Genomic DNA, 20,375 nt, shown 5'->3' with positions numbered 1-20,375 from the left:
TTTCCATTCAACACTGTGTTATTTTGGTATGATATAATGGATAATCTGTTTTAGAGTGTTTAGGGTTATGATTAGAGCATCCCTTAGATTGCTGCATTGGGCTCATGTGTATGATTATAGCTAAAACGTAGAAACTTGCTGTGATCACAGTAATTACCATAATTATTTTCAGCACTTGATGATGCAGGTAAAGATAACAATGAACAGTGTTGTTGTTGTTGTGTCTTTTGGCTTTTTCCCGGTAAGGGGTCACCACAGTGGAACTCTGGTCCACTAATGATTGGCAGTAGATTTTTACGAAACACCGAGGTGCCAGCTCGACGCCCAACCTTCAATGAAGGCATGCCCATTTACACACGCATGTCTTTCGAACGCTACCTAACCGTGGGGAGGACATGCAGACTCCACACAGAAGGCACTCCCAAGCCAAGCCGAGAATCAAACGGGAGAACCTCTTGCTGTGAGGTAACAACGCTACCGCCATAGTGTATGTAAACAAAATATTTCCTCCTTTAGCAAGAGTATGTGTATTTATTCAGCATTCAAGCCTTTATAAAAATACATAATGTTCACTCTCTCTCTCTGTCCCTCTGACTCTCTCCTCCCCTCTCTTTCCCTCTTTTTCTATATAGATCTGTATGTCTATAGATATATAGCTATAGATGCCTCCATCTAATCTATCATATGTATATATATATATATATATATATATATATATATATATATATATATATATATACATACATACATACATACACTGTATACGTCCTACATATAGGAACATTGATACTATTAGGCAAGCAATCTTGAAGAACATAAAATGTGTAGCCAGATAACACTTTGCAGACACACTTAAAAGTTCATGTCTCCCTTTTCAAGCACTTATTAGTGTTCACCTCTGAAATCGAGCAGGGCTGTATATGATATGTTTGTGTCTTCCCATCCACGTATTAAGATAAGCCTTAAAGGAAGTCAAAGTGGTACTTTGTTTGACCTTTTGTGATAACTTATCCAATAGGCTGGGAATACACTGAGTTAGGAACCTATATCTCTAGAAAATGTTTGTTTATTGGTGTAGATTTAGGTTTGTAGTGTGGGTATTTGTAGACCCACCAGTTTTGCAAAGAAACAGGAGGTCACATAGGATTGGTTCAAAAGGGAGACACAGATCACTTTGGAGCTGCCTGTGGGGCACTGAATGATATGAAAGTTGTGTTGCTGTGTCAGGATAGTTGAAGGATTAAAGCTTTTAATTTTCTTGGTAAGGTATCTTTGGTGCCTTTCTTGTTGAGCAATATGCTTCAATTTATACATATCACTGAGGAAATTGTATTCGATGATGGGTATAATAAGGCAAGAGTTCAAAATGGCTTATTTGGATTTTAAAGATGTGCCCCTGGAAATTAACTAGGCCAGACAGAATATGATGGGCAAATGCGAGAGAATTGTCCATACAAGTAAGCAGGCCTCTTATGACCATGTCTGTCTGAAGAGGAGTACTGTGTATAACATGCAAGATGGAGCACTTTTTTTGCCAAATGCTATTATGCCACAGTTTTTTGCATTTTACTTGAGATTGTTTTCAGTAATGCCAGAAATGTGAATATTCCAAACCATACTGGAGCTGTTTAATATCAGTAGAGAAATGAATAACTGTGCCCAACTTGGAGTGACCAGTAAACTTGTCAGCTATACTTATGGGATATTGGACTGGACGTCTGCAAAAGAAATGCCCACTAGTTGCAGTTTTCCATTCAGTGATGGTACTAACAACTTTCATGTTAAGAAGTTGATGACAGCATGTATACTAAATGTACTATGATAGTGAAATACTGTAATAGACTAGTCAAATGTGAATCAGCTGACAGAGCTGCTGCTAAAAGTAAAACTCATTGCCATGGAGATCGGAATGGTACTTTTAGAATGTTAGTGTCTAGTGGGGAGTGATATCACCATGGAGATCAGAATGGTACTGTTAGAATGTTAGTGTCTAGTGGGGAGTGATATCGCCATGGAGATCGGAATGGTACTGTTAGAATGTTAGTGTCTAGTGGGGAGTGATATCACCATGGAGATCAGAATGGTACTGTTAGAATGTTAGTGTCTAGTAGGGAGTGATATCACCATGGAGATCAGAATGGTACTGTTAGAATGTTAGTGTCTAGTGGGGAGTGATATCACCATGGAGATCAGAATGGTACTGTTAGAATGTTAGTGTCTAGTGGGGAGTGATATCACCATGGAGATCAGAATGGTACTGTTAGAATGTTAGTGTCTAGTGGGGAGTGATTCTGAGGCTGTAAACAGAGCCACTTGGTGGACCCTGACCAAAGGAAGCTGTGAAGCTCTGGCATACTAGAGAAGAAAGTCTTGTGGATATATTCAAGGAACAGGAAAACTACACATAGATGGATCTGCAGCAGTTTGGCTCAAAGTACTAAATGAGAACTGATGTGTTGTTTTAAGCTTAAAACAAAACCTTGAGCTTCTAAGTTCTGAGTTCTCAACTGGGAGTTAAAACTGCATTTTACAAAACTGTGCTTGCAATTTTAAATTAACTTTGGGAAGTGAACTTTAATTTTGTGCTTCACTCTAAATAAACTACACTTGAATGTATAATGTTTTTCCACTGTGTTCAATGTATTCCTTTTATTGCCAAATAAATATTATCAAGTTCTAAAGAAGTAATCACTCCCTTATACTCTGCATTGATCACACCAGTTATCGAGTACTTATGTCCCCTTTGAGAGGTCTCTCAGTTAACATGTCAAACAATTAGAAAGACCCCAAAAGTTCCTTACCAAAAAGAACATAGTCCTAATACGTCTGAGCTATTAAGAGAGGCTGGAAGCTGTATCCCTGCATTCAGTGTCTTATAGACTTTTGAGGGGAGATCTTGTGTCACTTATCATGCCATTTGAGGCATGATTGTCCTGGACATCCCATTTCTCCACACGTTCAATATCTTCACCAGTACTAGAACCAGGGACCTAAATTTTCACCAACATATACATAAAACATGGAGGAAGGTAAGGTTTATAACTCAGCACCTCCCAGACATCTAGAATACACTTTCCCTTTGCCTGCATATTACACAGTGCAACTCACGGTCTTCCTTTAAACATAAACTTGATGACAGGATGAGCATCCACAGATTTACTCCAGAGCTGACTGGTATGGGCCTCCTGAAGAAAGGGGGTGTGACCTGAGGAAGGGTATAGGTAAGGTGACAATGGTTATAACAGTGACCTTGAAATGTCTATGAATCAATGAAGAGATTCAGACTTTCTATATATACCTGCTATACCGTTGACTGTAGATGGCACAATGGGGTCTCTGTATTCATCAAATTGCACTGTTTTCCCCACGCATGCATCACAGATTGCAAGTGCAAGAACATTTTAGTTAAATATCCCACCTGAAGAGAGCGAGAAAGAGAGAGAATTGTTGCTGCTCTGCAAGTATACCTGTTTTGAGGGCATACCTTTTAAATGTACAGATTGTTGCACAATGTCCACATTTTTGCCTCATATTTTTGGTCTGCTTCTCTAAAAATTGGGGTCTGGCAAATCATTGAGGATTGAAGTCAGAAAATAATGACAGAAATGTGAATTTTAGACTTCATAGTATTTGTAAAATTTGTGTTAATGCAAAACCTGTTACTCTACCAACTAAGTTTGAAAGAGTAATACTTAATAATTAGCCCTATATTTGGGCCTTCATCCTCCTGTTTATGGCTTTGTCCAGATTTCTTGGTCTAAGAGGTTGAGAGGTGTGCTTGACGAAATAGAACTGTTATCTGAGTGCTTACCCCACCCTAAAACAGAGACAGATTTTTAAGCAAACTATTATATTTCACCAAAAAATGGAGAAAATGACGAAGACTCTGGTGCAGAAGGACAAATATCTGAATCGACATATAGTGGCTCTTCAGGAGTGAGGCTACCTACAAACATTTTTATCATTTTCCAGAAACAGGTTATAACAGCCACTGTAGTGAGCATTTCAAAGACCCATCACCACAACTGTAAAAACTGAGTAAGGATCACAGTACTGAAACTTACCTTGTTACCCTTGAAAGAGGTAACACGCAGGAGAATTAGGCTCTGGCTGACTGGGTAAAAATCCTGCCTTCACAATTTACACAGAGAGTACTCAAGACACACATAAAAAATGGAAGTTACTGCCTATATGGACTGTCAAAATTAAACAAAATAACTGCTAATTAGAGCAGGCACATCTTCTGAAACAAATGCAATGAGATTTCATAACTGGATAATTAATTCAAATTAAATGATTAGATCACAAACAAGTTTTAAACGTATAGTTAGAACAGGAAGTGAAGAGGTGAACTAAACTAGCTGGTATTTCTGCAGTAGGTAAACACAAAGGGTCTATGTTATAACAGCGAATGATCAAAAGATCGAATGCTTTTATAACAAACCCAAAACAGCAAAAACGTAGAGTGAACTACCAGAACAGCAATTTTTTTCCCAGGGAAAAAAATCGCTGTTCCCAAAAAAAAAAAACATTATTTTAAGAGGGGGGGGGGGTTGGCCCCCACATCCCCCATGTGGAGGGTTTTGTCTCCAACACACCCCCTACTTAAATATACCAACTCCAAGGTTGCACTAAGGTGCTGAAAATGGCAAAGTGATGGAAGCAGCCAAGTGGCTTCTTTCCCAGGGAAAGAATTTGCTTAAAAGCTGCTTCATCATTTTGCGTTTTTGACATTTACAGTTCCACCAAGATGCATTCGACAGAATGCGTCTTCAATCTTCTGATAGAAACCCAACACAAAAGGGCACTTCCAGTAATTTACATAAATGGACTTTTCAGAGTGACTTTCAGTGTACTAATACGTTGGTTGCACTAACTTAAAAGTTACTATATGATCAATCTCTTTTTAAAAGGGAGCAAACTAAGCTTGTAACGTAGAATGTACAGATGTTTGCAAATACATAAAAATTGTCCGTAACTGAAATAATATGTTTAGTACTTGAAAGGGTGGGGCACATTCCTAAATATTGTTTACTTAGCAGTTAGAGTGTTGTGCTCACCGTAAATGTGGTATCTGACTGGAATGTAATAAAGTATCCCCTAGAATAGTATAATCAAGATATTGTTTCTACGACAGTGCCAAGTTAGCTGAATGAACAAATATAAATTTGAAAGGGCTACTAGATGCTGCAAGTATTATTACATTTATTAAGAAATTAAGGAAGCATATGTTTAACAAAATAAAAAAAAGTGTCACGAGAAAAGTGGAAATATCCATGAAGTCAGGAAAGACTGCACTACAACACGTGCAGAAATTCAAACCCTGTTGGTTAAAGTACTACAGTCTGTAGCTTTGGCATGTAAATTAACTCACAATGTCATAACTGGTCAAAACTTTCCACAGTTCATGGCACTGTAGAAATTATGGAGGAACAGAGTACAACTGGACGATCTGTGGCCAGAATACATCTCTGACAAAACTGTGTGTTGGGGGGGAGAAAACAGCAGTCTGACACAGTGTAAAAAATAGGCGTAGTAATTTCAAAAGGGACTAGAATCTGGCTTTGACTGGAAGGGATGGAATACTCAAAGTGTGTTAGCAGAAACCTGTTGCTGACTTGTACCAGAAAACCCCAGTTATGAAGTTAGTGAAAGACGTCAATGTAGAAACTGAAAGGAAATATGTCACTGTGCTTAATATAGAGCCTTATCCGATGATTCCAGCAATTAAAGTAATAAGGGAATGTTTGCATGAAAACAGAGGTGAAGAGACCCATAGGGATAAATCCACTAAGACAAGAAAGGAAAGGAAACCTGAGCAGCATATTAGATTTCCTTTTGTAATGTCAAAACATAGATCTAGTCCAAAGTGGGACTGGGATTCAGAAGCAGATATTTAAAAAGACAGAAGTTACTTGTGTAAAAAGTAAAACTGCCAAAAACAAAAACATAAGAAAGTTACTGGCATGTGTTGCTTTTTGTAGAGGAAGTAATAAGAGAATATGAAACTAATTTGACACACTGGCAGATAAACAACAATTTTTAAGAAAGCAAAATGTAAGGACACTGAAAAATTGACAGTACCAAAGCTAGCAATAACTTATTGGCCTGGAGTAATGAAAAACATTACGAACATCTGTGTAGTTTGTCCAGAATGTTGAAAGACAGCAGCACATCCTGGGTTCAGAAGTCCATCGATACCAATGGCTATTATTAAAGTCCCACTTGATCAGAAAGGATAGTAATGACTACCAATGCATTTTTATGATTACTGACTATGCCATTGCGTTACCTGAAGCAGTAGCCCTGTGAAAACTCAGTGCTAAGTCATATAGTTCAGGAGGCTCCACTTATGGTCAGGGTAATACACCAACTGTAACAATTATTTAAAAAAAAACACATTTAAGAACTTTGGTGTATCATCCTCCAACAGATGGGTTTGTAGAGAGCTTTAGTAACACTGAGGTGTATGCTAAAGTAAGCCATATAATAGGATAGTAAACTAGAATCATTCACTTTCTTATCTCCTTTTTTGCAGTAAGAGACGTGTTCCAAGCTGTAATAACGTTTACTCAGTTTTAGTTACTATACTCCAGTACTCTCAGAGACTTGCTGGACATAGAAAAGGGTAAAAGACATCTAAAACATAACACACTTTACAAACTTGCAAGGCAGGTGGCAAATTATCATGCCCAATAATTAAGGAACATATGCGAGGGGCACAAGGGATGCACCAAAGAGAATATAATAAAATGCCCAACTTAGAAAGTTTAAAACAGGTGTTAGTATCATTTCCCACTGCTGAAAATAAGTTCTAAGCAAGGTGGCAAGCTCACTTTGAGGTATTACAAAAAATAAACAAAGTAAACTACAAAATAAGACCAACTAGAAAGAGAAAACCAAAGCAGATCTATCACATGAATATGATGAAGGGGAGATGAAGCCTACGTAATCGGCCAGGGTGTAGACATGGATAACTAAATTATGGTGCTATGGAATTCTATCCTTGATGTTCAAATACATTAAATAAAATCTAAATCTCAGAAGCAGGAAGTAAAAAAAATATTTTTTTTCTTAGCTACCAGGTACAATATATTTCAAAATCATAACTATGGCAGGGTGAAAGGGGTGACTGTTCTTGGTGCAAGCTGTTAGGGGGCATGATCCATTCAGCAATGTGGAAATGGAGTACCAACAATATATTGCTGACATTTGGTGAGGATTGCAATTTGGAATACGCTTCATTCATTGAAACAGTTGTGGTCACGCAACTGTTTATTGTAATACTGGAATAGCAAGAAGCTTTTCTCTTGACCTCGGAAAGAATTAAAGGATTTTTATTTTTTTTTTGCTCCTTGAATTTTGTTTGAGGAGTCTGTGGACTAGCTGGAATATCAATTTGGCTACCGCTCTGACAGCTTTAATACAGTGTGACACCCCACCACTGAACCAGTAATCAGGGCGCCTTAATCCTCACCACTAGCACCAGTGAGGGGGGTATATTGGGAGGATGACAGGCACACACCTAGTATTTCCAGATGCTGCTCTCTGCATCAAGTGAAATATCCCTTAAGGGCACACCACAGTCAGTCCAGGGCTGGGCTCCCCCTCCTTCTCCAGATCCCCAATAAGACCCTCCCCCACTGACACAGCTATAGAGTTGAGTCCTTGGCCAGGCTTCCAAGCCAAGTTCTCCAACACTCTTTCTGTCCAAACAGTGCTTCATGTCCCTGCCCAAGTAGCTGACACACGCACTCTTGGAGATTTGTTTTACACACACACACACACACACACACACACACACACACACACACACACACACACACACACACACACACACACACACACACACACCTGGGAAAAAGCTGACACAGGTTTACTAGCTAAGCCCCTTCTGCCCAGACTATAAGGTATTTATCACTGCCACCAGAACCCCTTATCAGCTATTTTAAGGCCCTTAACAAAGGGTGTCCAATCTTATTGTGTAATGTTACTAGCAATACAAATGGTAGTTTGACCAAGAGCAAGGCTATTAGGAGTGGCCCACACTGTGTCCCCAAATAAATATGCAAGTACTCTTAGAACTTAAATATCTCCAGACAGATCAGCCACAATGAAAGATTTAAAGATATTTAATAATAAATAATAAAAGAACAAGAAAATACCCAGCATATATTCACAGTTACATCAGAGTTCAAAATCACAGGAAATATTTAATGCAATTGTAGGACAGTCTCAAATAAATAAACAAAAACATCTAAGCTGAGTGTTGCTATACACCTGACTGTATGTAAGAGAATGATACTGTTCCCTAGACTTACTTACTCAAAGCAAGGCAGACATGGTGAAGGATCTTGTAGTTGTTGTCAGGTCCAAAACAGAATACAGGATGCTGTCTCTCACTAAGAGACTTTCCAAATTAATGTCTCAAATATTACTGCTGGAATAGCTTGCAGAATCATCACTTCTTGTTATCTGACTATCCCAGGTAAAACCCCCACTACTGAAAGCTAGCAGTATTTAGCATCCACCTGTGAAAATACCCAGACAAGGGCTTCTGCTTAGATTTGTGAAGTGTTGGTAGTCATAAAACAATAAAATACTTCCACATCTGAAGCCTAGTAATTATTTCTCCTTCAAGACAACAGAGAGAGCTCCCTAGTATAGACATAGTCTCTATTGCTGTCATAAAGTAATTTAATTTCATCTATTTGTCTGACATTTTGCTGGAAAGAAGTTAACCCCTGTGTTCTAGTTTCCACTGTTAAAATAAATACATTTAAACAGTTACAATAGTGTATGTACATCACACTGTGGAGCCATTTTAAGCTCAGTACTTTATAAAATATCTTTTCAACACATGTCTGTACACACCTAATTTGATATATACATGATATACAGTTCTAATACATTTCTAACACAAGCATCTTATATGAAGCATGTTGACATTCACAAATGACACATAACCATTTACAAAATTCCAGACTGCTGTGCTGGCAGTATCTCCCTTTGCTAAACTTCTATATAAATCATGTCAATATTCACAAATTACATATATTTACTTATACAATTCCAGATAGTTGGGCTGGCAGTATCTCCGTTCATGACAACAGCATCAAACTGAAAATGTACCAAGGGAGGATGCAAACCTAAAACTGTATACATTACCACAGTATCCTAGAAAAATTATACATTAAAAATTAAAAAAAAACATGCTTAAACTAAGATATATTGAGGAGTCCAAAAGTGAACAGAAAAGCCAACTGTGTTCCTAAGATGGATGACTCCATAAGATTTTGTGTTTGTTCCTTAGCTGGATGACTCTATAAGAGTTTATGTTTGTTCTTAAAATGGATGACTACATAAGATGTTGTGTTTGTTCATAAGCTGGATAAATTTATGATTTTGTGTTTGTTCCTAAGATGGATACCACCATAAGATTTTGGGTTTGTTTCTAAGATGAAAGACCCCATAAGGTTTTGTGTTTGTTCCTAAGATGGATGATTCCTTAACATTTTGTGCTTGTCCCTAAGAGGGACAACTCCATAAGATTTCATAATGACTTCCAAAAAATGAATAGCAGTTGAGACTTGACACTTAACCAATAACCCAAAATGGATGACCTCATAGACACACCAGGCAAGGCAAGGATTTTTAAACATGTTAGATTTAATCAAGCGATACTGACATACTTGTCTTTCCCTTGAAGCTAAACAAAAGACAGCATTCTCCATCTTTGAAAGTATTTTTAATTATACTGTCTTACTCTTTGGACTTCATAGCACTCCTACCACTTTCCAAAGGCTCATGGATAAAGTTCTGAAGCCTCACGCCAGATATTCAGCTGTATATCTTGATAACATAATAATTTATTCAGAAGGCTGGGAGTCACATTTATCTAAAGTGCAAACAATGTTGAACTCTGTAAAGCAGGCAAGACTTTTAGTTAATGCTGTCAAAGGTAAACTTTGTATGACAAAACCAGATACTTAGTCTATGAGTTTTGGACAGAGATAACACCTCAAACAAAAAAGTAGAAGTTGTCAAAAACTTATCAAAAAAAGAAATGAAAGCATTCTCAAGACTAGCAGCTTACTACAGAAAATTTGTACCCAACTTTGCAACCATAGCCTGTCTTCTGGCAAAGCTTATAAAAAGTAAGGATCCTATCCAGATTACATGGGCTGCAGAAATAAATATATTTTTTTAATTAACAGGATGTTACCATATGTTCATAAATGGACCCAAGCACTAGGCAAGCTAGGCAGCTGCCTAGGCCCTGCTGGCTGTACACTGGTGTGGGGGGTGATCCATTACCCTGTATAGGGCTCGATTTGACCATCATCTCACTCTGTTCAGTGCCACTATTGATTGCCCCTGACATTACTAAACCCTTTACGGTGTACACAGATGCATCCAGATTAGGGTTGGGAGATGGGTTATCTCAGGAAGTAGGGGCTGAAGATCAATCACCCAGTCTGCTTCCTAAGTAAGAAACTAAGTAAGGCTGAAATATAATAGTTTGATGTAGATTAATGGTCTGGTCACTGGTGGGATATTTGTAGACATAACCAGGGCATTCAAAATTGTCATCCACAATATTCTTGTGAAATTGAACAAATTTAATTTTGGCCACAACAATCTCAAGTGGTTCCAAAGTTACGTGGAGAATCTAATATTCCAAGTCCATACTAACAACTTCTTATCATCGCTTGGCCTAATACACATAGGAGTGCCACAAGGTTCAATTCGGGGTCCCATTCTGTTTTCGGTATTTATTAATGTGGTACTGCGGTAGCGTTGTGGCCTCCCAGTAAGACGCTGTCCAGTTAGATTCTCAGCTAGAGCGCCTTCTGCGTGGAGATATGCGTGAATTGGCATACCTTCATTGAAGGTTGTGCATCAGGGTTGGTAGCTCGACATGTAAAAATCAACTACCAATCATTAGCGGACCAGAGTTCCACTGTAGCGACCCCTAACTGGGAAAAGCTGAAAGACACAACATTAATAATCTCACAGATGACCTCCCATCCCTTGATATCATACTCTCTGCAGATAATACATGCAGGTTATATTCTCCTATTATGTCAGTAAATGCCCTTCTAATCTCCAGAACCAACTACAACAGTCTGTCTCAGCCATGCAACTGAGCTAATGTAACTACCTTTTAATTTACCACAAAAAAATCTAACCTTAAGTTATTTACAACCCCTCACAACTCCCTTGTCTACCTCTTATTAACATCACTGATAACCTCATCATCACCTTCATTTCTGAATGAAAACACCTGGAATTTAACCTTGATCCTTCTCTAATGTTTTCAAATCATAAAGACAAAATAACTAGCACAATACTATCTCAAATTAAACACTGCTATAGAGTCTCTCATTTACTCTCCAATACCATCTCAAATTAAACACTGCTATAGAGTCTCTCATTTACTCTCCAATACTATCTCAAATTAAACACTGCTATAGAGTCTCTCATTTACTCTCCAATACCATCTCAAATTAAACACTGCTATAGAGTCTCTCATTTACTCTCCAATACTATCTCAAATTAAACACTGCTATAGAGTCTCTCATTTACTCTCCAATACCATCTCAAATTAAACACTGCTATAGAGTCTCTCATTTACTCTCCAATACTATCTCAAATTAAACACTGCTATAGAGTCTCTCATTTACTCTCCAATACTATCTCAAATTAAACACTGCTATAGAGTCTCTCATTTACTCTCCAATACCATCTCAAATTAAACACTGCTATAGAGTCTCTCATTTACTCTCAATACTATCTCAAATTAAACACTGCTATAGAGTCTCTCATTTACTCTCCAATACCATCTCAAATTAAACACTGCTATAGAGTCTCTCATTTACTCTCCAATACTATCTCAAATTAAACACTGCTATAGAGTCTCTCATTTACTCTCCAATACTATCTCAAATTAAACACTGCTATAGAGTCTCTCATTTACTCTCCAATACTATCTCAAATTAAACACTGCTATAGAGTCTCTCATTTACTCTCCAATACCATCTCAAATTAAACACTGCTATAGAGTCTCTCATTTACTCTCCAATACCATCTCAAATTAAACACTGCTATAGAGTCTCTCATTTACTCTCCAATACTATCTCAAATTAAACACTGCTATAGAGTCTCTCATTTACTCTCCAATACTATCTCAAATTAAACACTGCTATAGAGTCTCTCATTTACTCTCCAATACTATCTCAAATTAAACACTGCTATAGAGTCTCTCATTTACTCTCCAATACTATCTCAAATTAAACACTGCTATAGAGTCTCTCATTTACTCTCCAATACCATCTCAAATTAAACACTGCTATAGAGTCTCTCATTTACTCTCCAATACTATCTCAAATTAAACACTGCTATAGAGTCTCTCATTTACTCTCCAATACTATCTCAAATTAAACACTGCTATAGAGTCTCTCATTTACTCTCCAATACTATCTCAAATTAAACACTGCTATAGAGTCTCTCATTTACTCTCCAATACTATCTCAAATTAAACACTGCTATAGAGTCTCTCATTTACTCTCCAATACTATCTCAAATTAAACACTGCTATAGAGTCTCTCATTTACTCTCCAATACTATCTCAAATTAAACACTGCTATAGAGTCTCTCATTTACTCTCCAATACTATCTCAAATTAAACACTGCTATAGAGTCTCTCATTTACTCTCCAATACTATCTCAAATTAAACACTGCTATAGAGTCTCTCATTTACTCTCCAATACTATCTCAAATTAAACACTGCTATAGAGTCTCTCATTTACTCTCCAATACCATCTCAAATTAAACACTGCTATAGAGTCTCTCATTTACTCTCCAATACTATCTCAAATTAAACACTGCTATAGAGTCTCTCATTTACTCTCCAATACTATCTCAAATTAAACACTGCTATAGAGTCTCTCATTTACTCTCCAATACTATCTCAAATTAAACACTGCTATAGAGTCTCTCATTTACTCTCCAATACTATCTCAAATTAAACACTGCTATAGAGTCTCTCATTTACTCTCCAATACCATCTCAAATTAAACACTGCTATAGAGTCTCTCATTTACTCTCCAATACTATCTCAAATTAAACACTGCTATAGAGTCTCTCATTTACTCTCCAATACTATCTCAAATTAAACACTGCTATAGAGTCTCTCATTTACTCTCCAATACTATCTCAAATTAAACACTGCTATAGAGTCTCTCATTTACTCTCCAATACTATCTCAAATTAAACACTGCTATAGAGTCTCTCATTTACTCTCCAATACTATCTCAAATTAAACACTGCTATAGAGTCTCTCATTTACTCTCCAATACTATCTCAAATTAAACACTGCTATAGAGTCTCTCATTTACTCTCCAATACTATCTCAAATTAAACACTGCTATAGAGTCTCTCATTTACTCTCCAATACTATCTCAAATTAAACACTGCTATAGAGTCTCTCATTTACTCTCCAATACTATCTCAAATTAAACACTGCTATAGAGTCTCTCATTTACTCTCCAATACCATCTCAAATTAAACACTGCTATAGAGTCTCTCATTTACTCTCCAATACTATCTCAAATTAAACACTGCTATAGAGTCTCTCATTTACTCTCCAATACTATCTCAAATTAAACACTGCTATAGAGTCTCTCATTTACTCTCCAATACTATCTCAAATTAAACACTGCTATAGAGTCTCTCATTTACTCTCCAATACTATCTCAAATTAAACACTGCTATAGAGTCTCTCATTTACTCTCCAATACTATCTCAAATTAAACACTGCTATAGAGTCTCTCATTTACTCTCCAATACTATCTCAAATTAAACACTGCTATAGAGTCTCTCATTTACTCTCCAATACTATCTCAAATTAAACACTGCTATAGAGTCTCTCATTTACTCTCCAATACCATCTCAAATTAAACACTGCTATAGAGTCTCTCATTTACTCTCCAATACTATCTCAAATTAAACACTGCTATAGAGTCTCTCATTTACTCTCCAATACTATCTCAAATTAAACACTGCTATAGAGTCTCTCATTTACTCTCAATACTATCTCAAATTAAACACTGCTATAGAGTCTCTCATTTACTCTCCAATACTATCTCAAATTAAACACTGCTATAGAGTCTCTCATTTACTCTCCAATACTATCTCAAATTAAACACTGCTATAGAGTATCTCATTTACTCTCAATACTATCTCAAATTAAACACTGCTATAGAGTCTCTCATTTACTCTCCAATACTATCTCAAATTAAACACTGCTATAGAGTCTCTCATTTACTCTCCAATACCATCTCAAATTAAACACTGCTATAGAGTCTCTCATTTACTCTCCAATACTATCTCAAATTAAACACTGCTATAGAGTCTCTCATTTACTCTCCAATACCATCTCAAATTAAACACTGCTATAGAGTCTCTCATTTACTCTCCAATACCATCTCAAATTAAACACTGCTATAGAGTCTCTCATTTACTCTCCAATACCATCTCAAATTAAACACTGCTATAGAGTCTCTCATTTACTCTCAATACCATCTCAAATTAAACACTGCTATAGAGTCTCTCATTTACTCTCCAATACCATCTCAAATTAAACACTGCTATAGAGTCGCTCATTTACTCTCCAATACCATCTCAAATTAAACACTGCTATAGAGTCGCTCATTTACTCTCCAATACCATCTCAAATTAAACACTGCTATAGAGTCGCTCATTTACTCTCCAATACTATCTCAAATTAAACACTGCTATAGAGTCTCCCATTTACTCTCCAATACCATCTCAAATTAAACACTGCTATAGAGTCGCTCATTTACTCTCCAATACTATCTCAAATTAAACACTGCTATAGAGTCTCCCATTTACTCTCCAATACCATCTCAAATTAAACACTGCTATAGAGTCGCTCATTTACTCTCTAATACTATCTCAAATTAAACACTGCTATGGAGTCTCTCATTTACTCTCCAATACTATCTCAAATTAAACACTGCTATAGAGTCTCTCATTTACTCTCCAATACTATCTCAAATTAAACACTGCTATAGAGTCTCTCATTTACTCTCCCCTTCAGCATACTTTTCCCTAGTTAAAAGTGGAATATGGTCTTCCTCAGACTACCTTTTACAAACACAAAATTTGAAAAAAACTTCAGGTCACAGAGAATAAAACTTGTAGATTTGGTCTCCTTGCTGACAGCAGTTCTTGCCATTATAAACTCCTATAAAGTCTAAAATGGCTTCCAGTCACCAAAAGGTGAACCTATCTCTTAGGTACTGTTATCCATAAAATACTAAGCAGTGGCTATTGCATATCTTTGCGTCAGAAACTACCCATCCAAGACATAGCATATCAGATATTACTGACCTCTGTCTGATCTTTAGCATCTTTCGAAGCCTCTTAAATATGCCAACTTTCAATTTGTGGCTCTTGGTGCCATTATACGTTTCTACTGGCTTCAGTAAATATCTGGGAATGTTAACAGATCCATCTCTTTCTTTCCAGAGCCACACAAAACTCACAATCAATAAGTTTTTTTTCTTAAATGAAACCAAGTTTCATGTCTGCTAGCCGGCTCACTTCTGAATGTCACAGATGTATTATTAATACAGACTGATGCCTAAACTGGAATAAACCTGCTCGGTCCTGAACTTGGGTAGTCTGTATATCAACAACCTACTCCTAAGGGCCTTAAACAGACTCTGCCATTTTATGAACTTATCTGACCAACATACATGGTGCTTCACACTGGCTTCTTCTTCTAACTCTCCACAAATAACCAAAATGCACACACTAGTTACCATTCTATACAGATCTCTGAACTCAGTTTTCGCTCTCCTTTAGTCAGCAATCTTCCCATCTACATTATGTACTGCTCTCTATGATCTCACCTTCTTGGCTCTGTTAATCAGGAAAGACCAATATACTTGGACCACCAGCGAAATTTTCATACCTGGATACATTCAGACTTTTTCAAGTCTACAGTTGTTCAGGAAAATACTTCTTAGTCATTAACTTTCTTTCTCATAAAATAGTTTTTTAAAATTAATTTATCAGTGACAGCTAACACTCCTATTACCCTCTCTGCTCTTCATAGCTTCTCCTGATGACCTAAGTATTAAGCTGTTGAAGTTCCATTTGTATAGTTCGCATATTTTTCTCTTTTCATTTCCTATTGAAGTTATTTGTGCAATGATTATTTGATGTTAATATTGTTTCACCTGTCTTGCAATACTTTTATTATTATTAGCATATGCTCATTCACTTCAAAATATTATTCATATTATTGTGTTCTGTTGTACTGATATATTGTATAATTCTGTGTATCTGAATTTGTTAACTTGCCTTATAACATGAAAAGTTATTATTGTAGCAGTACCACTTAAGATGTTGGAAATGCCTTTGGACAAATAAAAAGTAAAAAAATAAATAAATGCATTGATATGCTAGTGAGGAATATCTGCTGCTGGAGGCAGTTGGTCAGTGGTCAGTACTTCAGGATTTCCTGTAATACTGTATTTCAGGGCCATTTTAAGTCTAGCCAATATCACACAATCAGAATCAGACCCTGTACCATTGCTTCTAAGGTAAAGACTTTAACCATTATGTCACACCTGACCTGCTACCAGCAGCAGAGGCATTAATTACATACCTCCACCTCCTGCTAAGTATACCTCCCATGGTGTAACAACAGAGGAGCTACGTGGAGATCAATTGCTATTCATAATTTTCTATTCCAAGCCTCATGCTTTAGAAAGGCTTGTGCTGAGGGGTACGTGCAAAGCAAAATCATTGCAAAGTTGTTTACAGTGGCTTACAGCTCTAGATAGTAATTGCATTTTCAAAGGAAGGAATACCAATGACTAACCTGGAAGCATCAAAATTAATGGGTTTATTTGGATTTTATGGAGAACGAGAGATATTCTTAAACAAAAAATGTACAGATGAATTGACGGTTTGCAAGAACATATATAGGGTGGCACAGTGGTGTAGTGGTTAGAATCACTGCTTCACACCTCCAGAATCTTAAGTTTAGCTGCTGGTGCTTTTCAGAGTCTGCGTGTCCTCCCTTTGTCCGTATTGTAATCCTTAGGTGCTCCAGTTTCAAGTCACATTGCAAAGACGTGATTGTGTGTGTGTGTGTGTGTGTGTGTGTGTGTGTGTGTGTGTGTGTGTGTGTGTGTGTGTGTGTGTGTGTGTGTGTGTGTGTGTGTGTGTGTGTGTGTGTGTGTGTGCGTGTGTGTGCATGTGTGTGTGCATGTGCAGGCACTCCGTGACAGACTAACATCCTATTCAGAATTAGTTTTTCTGCCTTTAACCAATATGTGACATCATAGGCTCTTGCTTTTCTGTAGCCCTGAACTAGAAAAAGTAGTTATCAGAGACTTAGTTAATGATTATGTTTATTTGATGAAACTTAAATTCAGGGATTTACCATAAGTAAACTACTCTTACATCACTAGATGCAACCTTTTTTTCCAAAAAAAAAAATGTATAAATTTCCTACAGTAGCTGGCATGCTGTAGTTTGTAAAACAGATCTGGTGCATAACTACAAAATTAATGAAATGTATTTGACAAATATATTTATATCTAGTATAAATCTTATATACGCTTTAGTTAACCACCAATTCAGCCATTCAGTGGAAATGTATAGGAATGAGCTTCTCTCTTGGTGTTCAGTTCTTTTGCAGTGATTCTATTCTTCTTTACCAGCAGAAGTGAAACAATCTCATCCTCAATCTAAAGGGACACAAAAAAACATTAAAAACAGTAACAGCAGGTAGTATTTCTGCATTAAAAACAGACATACCATAACGAGATTAGATTATCTATCACAACTTTAGTCCTGTCAGCACCCTATTAGAAACTGTACTGAAAGTTTATGTGCTCCAGGTGTTTATCATGTAAGGTCAGGCTGTACAAACTATCTTAACGAGCATCATTTTGCCAAGCACAAGAGCACCAGATGATGCATCTTCAAACACACAAAGGATATTAAGGAAATACCTGTGGTCAGAGTAGTGCATGTTTGCAATATTACTAGCTATCCAGGTGAAAGCCTGTAATGTAGTACTATTGATATACATGCTGCATCTGGATACATACCATGGCTGAAATGACAGCTGTAGTAAGTACACGGATGTGGTACAAAAATAACAGTGGCCTGGCTACTCTTCTGTGCAGGTGCTAGCAGTCCAAAAATTGAGATTCAATTCCAGAAATCAGTTACATTCTCATAACTATCCCTGTGGCACAAGGTTTAAGTAAAGTAAGCTAAAAGAAAGAGGGCAATTGATGCAGGGTTCAAATCCAGTTGACAGATACTTTATCAGGCTCCAGTGGTTTAATGGATAAGGTACTGGTCACTTAAGCCAGGGATTGTGTGTTCAAGTTTCATTGGGTGATATAATCTTGATACAAGTAGACATTTTTTGGGGGGGTGAGTTTGGCATAATGGTTAAGGTCTCCACCACATAAATACAAGGTACAAAGTTTGATTCTGACCTTGGTTTGTCAGCTAAGCTCAAAAAGGTCCTCTAAGGCAGTTAGCCTAATATTCATCTATGAACCTATGTAACTTAACAGATGAATAGTATAATATAAATCAAGGATTCCCAGATTAGAGTTACAACAAACAGTTAACAATATTATTTAATTGAGCAACTGACTCTCCTTTCACTGGATGTCCAGAAGGATCAGCTTCTAAATTCATGTAATAACAACAAATAAACAACACGGGATTAACATAGTAACGATAATTTGGTATAAGAATGAAAAACAGAATAGGAAGAAAATAAATTGAAGTAATAGCATTAATAGAATTTGACAGTATTTATACAAAATGTCAATAAGGATAAATTACATTTCCTCTTCTAGATGGCAATTCTTTTATATTAAGGGGAAAAAAGTTCTGATGGATGTGTTGGGGATATTTTCACTTTCCGTTAGCTATACTGCATGGGGCGATCCCCATTTATGTCTTATTTTCTATTACCGTTGCGATAGTAAATTTACAACCAAACACAGCTGATGTAATTAAAATGTAACTTTTATTAATATATGTTAAAAAGCCCCTAACACCTCAGCAAGCGTGGTCTTCAAGGAGAAGTCAGATGGTAAATGGCCTTACCTAACCTCTTTTATGGTAAAAAAAATGATACACCTATACTTAAATAATTAAAGCAATACTATTGTTTTGGTATCCAAACTTACCTCACAATTTAAGACAAATGGATGCAGTCTATATTGACTAAGTGATTGGCACTCAATTGACTATTTAATATGCTGAAACTGCTTGCAAACTAAATCATACCATACCTCTCAACTGTACAGATTTTCGCAGAATGTCCAGATTTTTGCTTAATATTTTTTGTCTGTTCCTCATAAAATTTGTGGTTTTCTGGCAAATCACTACGGATTGAAGTCACTAAGTAATGACATGCAAATGATTTTTAGACTTATCCAGAACATGCATGCTAATGCAAAACCTGTTATTCTAGCAATGTTCTAAGTTTATATGAGCAATATTTAAACTCTATCCCTATTTTTGGGCCTTTGTCCCCCATTATTTTAGGCTTTGTCCAGATTTCTTGCACTACAAAGTTAAGAGGTATCTCAGCTAATAAAGGGAAAACAAAAATGACTTAAAAACAGTTGGGAGACAAGTCCTCTACAATCCCTATGTAGGGTTGTTAAGCCCACTGCAGTCCCCATGTGGATCTGCACCCACTACATACCTTCTACTTTACATATACAACTTCATGATTACACAACAGGAAAGAAAAGGGCAAATTCCCTTACCCCACTGTCTGCAGTGCAGGACAAAACACACACTATGCATCAGTAGCGTAAGTGAATGCAACACACCAATTAACTTACACTGCTAATAGCAAAGGACCTGCTTATGGTCAATTAAATACATTCATTGATGTACCAAAAATCAATGTTTTCAACCAAGTACAACTCAACTAAGTGAAGACACCATATCTGGCTAACTATTTTCCAAGTACCATAAAAATAAAATCCTATTCAGTACATTATGTGTCTTGAAAATGCCTAACAGATTTGAAATTTTCAGTAATTCTTATTTCTGTCTCCCCAACCTATGACCTTGTGCAATAACACTGAATTATATAAATAATTTGAGAAACACGTGACAATTTTTGATTTACTTGAAAACATTTGTCAGAAATCACACACTTACCACACTGCACATATTTACAAACACTACACTGATTTTAAAGACAACTGCTCAACAGACTAGAAGTACAAACTATTTGAAACTAATGTAATAGTTGTATATTAACATTTGTATGCAAACT

At 36.7% G+C, this 20,375-nt stretch overlaps 1 protein-coding gene across 4 annotated transcripts in view; it reads right to left on the bottom strand.

The window, feature by feature from the left end:
- Positions 1-17,437: 17,437 nt before the first annotated feature.
- The window catches only part of LOC122813981 (CD276 antigen-like), a 294,557-nt gene continuing 291,619 nt past the window's right edge, over positions 17,438-20,375 (bottom strand). For all 4 annotated transcript variants that reach the window (XM_044086547.1, XM_044086545.1, XM_044086548.1 and 1 more), the window contains one exon: positions 17,438-17,793. In XM_044086547.1, coding sequence (XP_043942482.1) covers position 17,793 — 1 coding nt within the window. In that variant the 3' untranslated portion in view covers positions 17,438-17,792. The remainder of the gene's footprint in view (positions 17,794-20,375) is intronic.

This window comes from Protopterus annectens, chromosome 10.part0, assembly GCF_019279795.1.
Source record: "Protopterus annectens isolate FY-2018-M chromosome 10.part0, PAN1.0, whole genome shotgun sequence".
NCBI lineage: Eukaryota > Metazoa > Chordata > Ceratodontiformes > Protopteridae > Protopterus > Protopterus annectens.
Note: the sequence above shows the minus strand (reverse complement) of the source record. Positions and strands in the feature narration are given on the sequence as shown.